The sequence below is a fragment of the Trichechus manatus genome, unplaced genomic scaffold (genome assembly GCF_000243295.1).
Source record: "Trichechus manatus latirostris isolate Lorelei unplaced genomic scaffold, TriManLat1.0 scaffold00005, whole genome shotgun sequence".
NCBI classification, from domain to species: Eukaryota; Metazoa; Chordata; class Mammalia; order Sirenia; family Trichechidae; genus Trichechus; species Trichechus manatus.
In genome coordinates, this window is record NW_004443941.1 from 6,426,455 (window position 1) to 6,429,675 (window position 3,221).

Consider the following 3,221-nt stretch of genomic DNA (forward strand, 5'->3'; position numbering starts at 1 on the left):
TAAAACAAAATGAGACTAAAAGGGGACACCAGTCAAGGGGCAAGGACGAGAATGTAGGAAGGAACAGGAAAGCTGGACCAATGGAGATGGGGAACCCAAAGGTCAAGAAGGGGAAAGTGTTGACGTGTTGTGGGGTTGGCAGCCAATGTCACAAAACAATATGTGTATTAATTGTTTAATGAGAAACTAATTTGCTCTGTAAACCTTCATCTAAAGCACAATAATAAAATGATGGCATACTATTAAAAAAAAAGAATAAGTAAGGGAGATGGTGCCTTCTACCGTTACTGAACGTTTTGATCAAGGACTCGGTAGATGAGTCCTGATCAAAAGGGGGGAAAATGTGGGACTGGATTTCAAATTTATTGTAGAATCTAGGGTTACCGGATCCATTGAGGCTGACGGAACCCCCATGTCTTGCCCTGAGAAAATTTTTGAACCTTGAACCAAAACTGTGCCCTGAAGTCATCTTCAAACTAAACAGCAGCTTAGCTGAATTCGTAAAGTATGTTCACCTTGAGCATTGTGCTCTTTTAAAGAATTATCTATATCAGATCAAACTGACAACAGTAACTCTAAAGCATAGATGAGTAGTTTATGGGGCAGTGAGTCTAAGTCAATGGTGGTAAAGTAATATGGAGAGAGACAGCGTGCAAGGTGAAGAATGTAATCATTGTCATTGAACTGTACATGTAGAAATTGTTGAACGGGTGTATGATTGACTGTGTATATTTTCACCAAAAGTAAAATTCAGAGAGTAAATGAAAACTAAGAGTAAGGAAATCAGACATAATTATTCACAAACAGTATGATTACAAGGATATAGACAAAATGCTAAGAAAATGAAAGAAGGGCAGGTTTAGTTTTGCGAGGTCAGAGTGTCGAGGAGGCCTTCACAGTGGTCCGTGTCTGCGCTGAACCTTAGTAGGAACGGATGGTGAGCACTTGCCTTGCAGGAAGTGCATTCCAGGCCAGGAGAAGGGCATGAATGTAATCACAGAGGTGTGGAAGAAGTGGTGTGTTTGAGCAACTCACAGGGGTCCAGCAAGGCCAGAAGATGAGGTAGGCTGAGATGTGGTGTGGTCCTTAAATAACCGTGGTAGAAGGATGGGTTTTATTCTGCGGTCAGAATCAAAGATGGGAGATTGAAGCCATCACTGGAGTAATGTCTTGAAAAGAAGAAATTTTATTAAAGAAGCACCAATATTTTAATACATTTTAGGGGCAGTACGAATAGGAATAATTGACGGAGAATGTGTTGTCAACCCTACACGGAAAGAAATGTCTTCCAGTACTTTAAACTTAGTGGTTGCTGGAGCCCCTAGAAGTCAGATTGGTGAGTTGTTTAAGGACTACATGTATCCTGGATTCTGCTTACAAGTTCTGGCTTTTTAAAAATGCATTTAAACTCTTTTATGTGTGTGTTTTGTCCATCGCATAAAGATTTGTTTTATCTCTGCCCCATCTCAGCAGTGTGCTTGCTTCATACCAAATAACACTTAAACGACGCTTAAGTAGGCACGTGGCTGTTCAGCCTTCCAGAAGCGCAGGCCGCAGCTGAATAGCAGATGTTGGTTAGATACTGTGAAAAAAGCCCAACTACAGAGCTTCCCTGCTTTACACGGGAGTTTTGCTTTTATAAAAGCAGAAGCAAGCTTTTTTATGATGGTAGCTGGGGTCCCCTAGTTGGCTTACTTGAAAAAGGATCACTGCAAAGATTTCCAGATCTGTGCTAGAATAAAATAAAGTGACAGTGAGTCAGAATTAAGTGAGAGGTCAAATCAAATAATTGTTAAACAAGAAACATTTATTGGACACCTACTGTGTGGGATAGTTCTAAATTTCATCTTAAATACATATTAAAAATAAGTGTGGTTGTACATCTTAAAGGGTGAATTTTATGGTATGTGAATAATACCTCAAAGCTGTTAAAAAAAATGTAAGTGTATGCGTGGTTTCTTAATTTTCTTTTTTTTAAAATGGGAAATGCCTCATTGAATATGAGACTGTAAACCTAAATTTAAATATCAGGTTCCTGTATTCATTCACCGCTGTTTGTAGTTTGGAAGTATATCGATTCTGAGGTGAGAGACCAAAAGATGATTATACCATTAAGAAATAAAATTAATCAGCAGTATTTGTGTCATGTCACGGTGTTTGAAAATGCTGTGGTGGTAAAAGGTTCAGTGACTCGTAGCAATTGTCCTCTTTTTCTCCCCCTTCAATAGTCATGTTGGAAGCCTCTGCAGAGAACGTTTTACAGCAGGACTTCTGCCATGCCGTCAAAGTGGGAGTCAAGTATACCCAGCAGATAATTCAGGGCATACAGCAGCTGGTAAAGGAAATCGGGGTTACCAAGAGAACACCTCAGAAGTTATTCACTCCTTCGCCAGAGATTGTGAAACACACCCATAAGTAAGACTGTCTGTTCGTACATAGAAAGTATGCAATTGTCACCAGATTTAATTTCCTTGCAGGCATCTTTGTTCATGCATTACTTCGTAAATAGCACTTATCTATCTTAAGAGTCATTTCCACAAACACCAGCACTAATGCTTCAACAAGGATGAGCCCACAGCCCTCTTCCAGCTCCCTTGCCCTAAGTTTGAATCACAAATAAAAGATCCATATAATCCCTATGTATCTCTCTTATCAGGGAAAAGAGAATACAGCATAAGATATTTGAATATCTGAGGAGGCTGTTGAACTTCTGAAAAGAAATCACGTATAACCACCAACCCCTGCATGCCCAGTACTTAGAACAGTGCCTCATACACTCAATCAGTATGAATGAATCACCAGAAAACTATTTCATATTATTTGAAATAAGCTGAAAAGTTAATATTTTTCCTTAGTCTCTTGGCAATCAGTCAGAATTAAAAGGTTTGTATAAATTGTGCCCAGTGATCAAAAGAGTTTCCGGCAATAACTGAGCACAAATGGATAGAACAGAAGAAAGCAAGAGTAAAAAGTGTGTGTGTGTGTGTGTGTGTAACAAAAGTCTAAAGTGGAAATTACTGAACAGTTAAAGGCAAGAAGGAGGGAGGGCATAGTACAGTGTGTGTTATTCTTTTTGAGAGGTGGAGAAGCACTCTAAAAGCAGGTTCAGAGATGAGCTTCACAGAGTTATACATAAATTTGAATAAGAACCTGTTTGTAATAGTCTGTTAAGTCTCCCAAATTTGTGCCTTAATAGAAAACCAAACCCACTGCCGTAGAGT

At 39.1% G+C, this 3,221-nt stretch overlaps 1 protein-coding gene across 1 annotated transcript in view; it reads left to right on the top strand.

Annotated features, from left to right (window-relative positions):
• The window catches only part of PNPT1 (polyribonucleotide nucleotidyltransferase 1), a 44,425-nt gene that overhangs the window by 8,856 nt on the left and 32,348 nt on the right, over positions 1–3,221 (top strand). Inside the window, 2 exon segments of the mRNA XM_023734515.1 lie at positions 1,222–1,336; positions 2,229–2,415. Of these exon segments, the coding sequence (XP_023590283.1) occupies positions 1,222–1,336; positions 2,229–2,415 (302 nt within the window).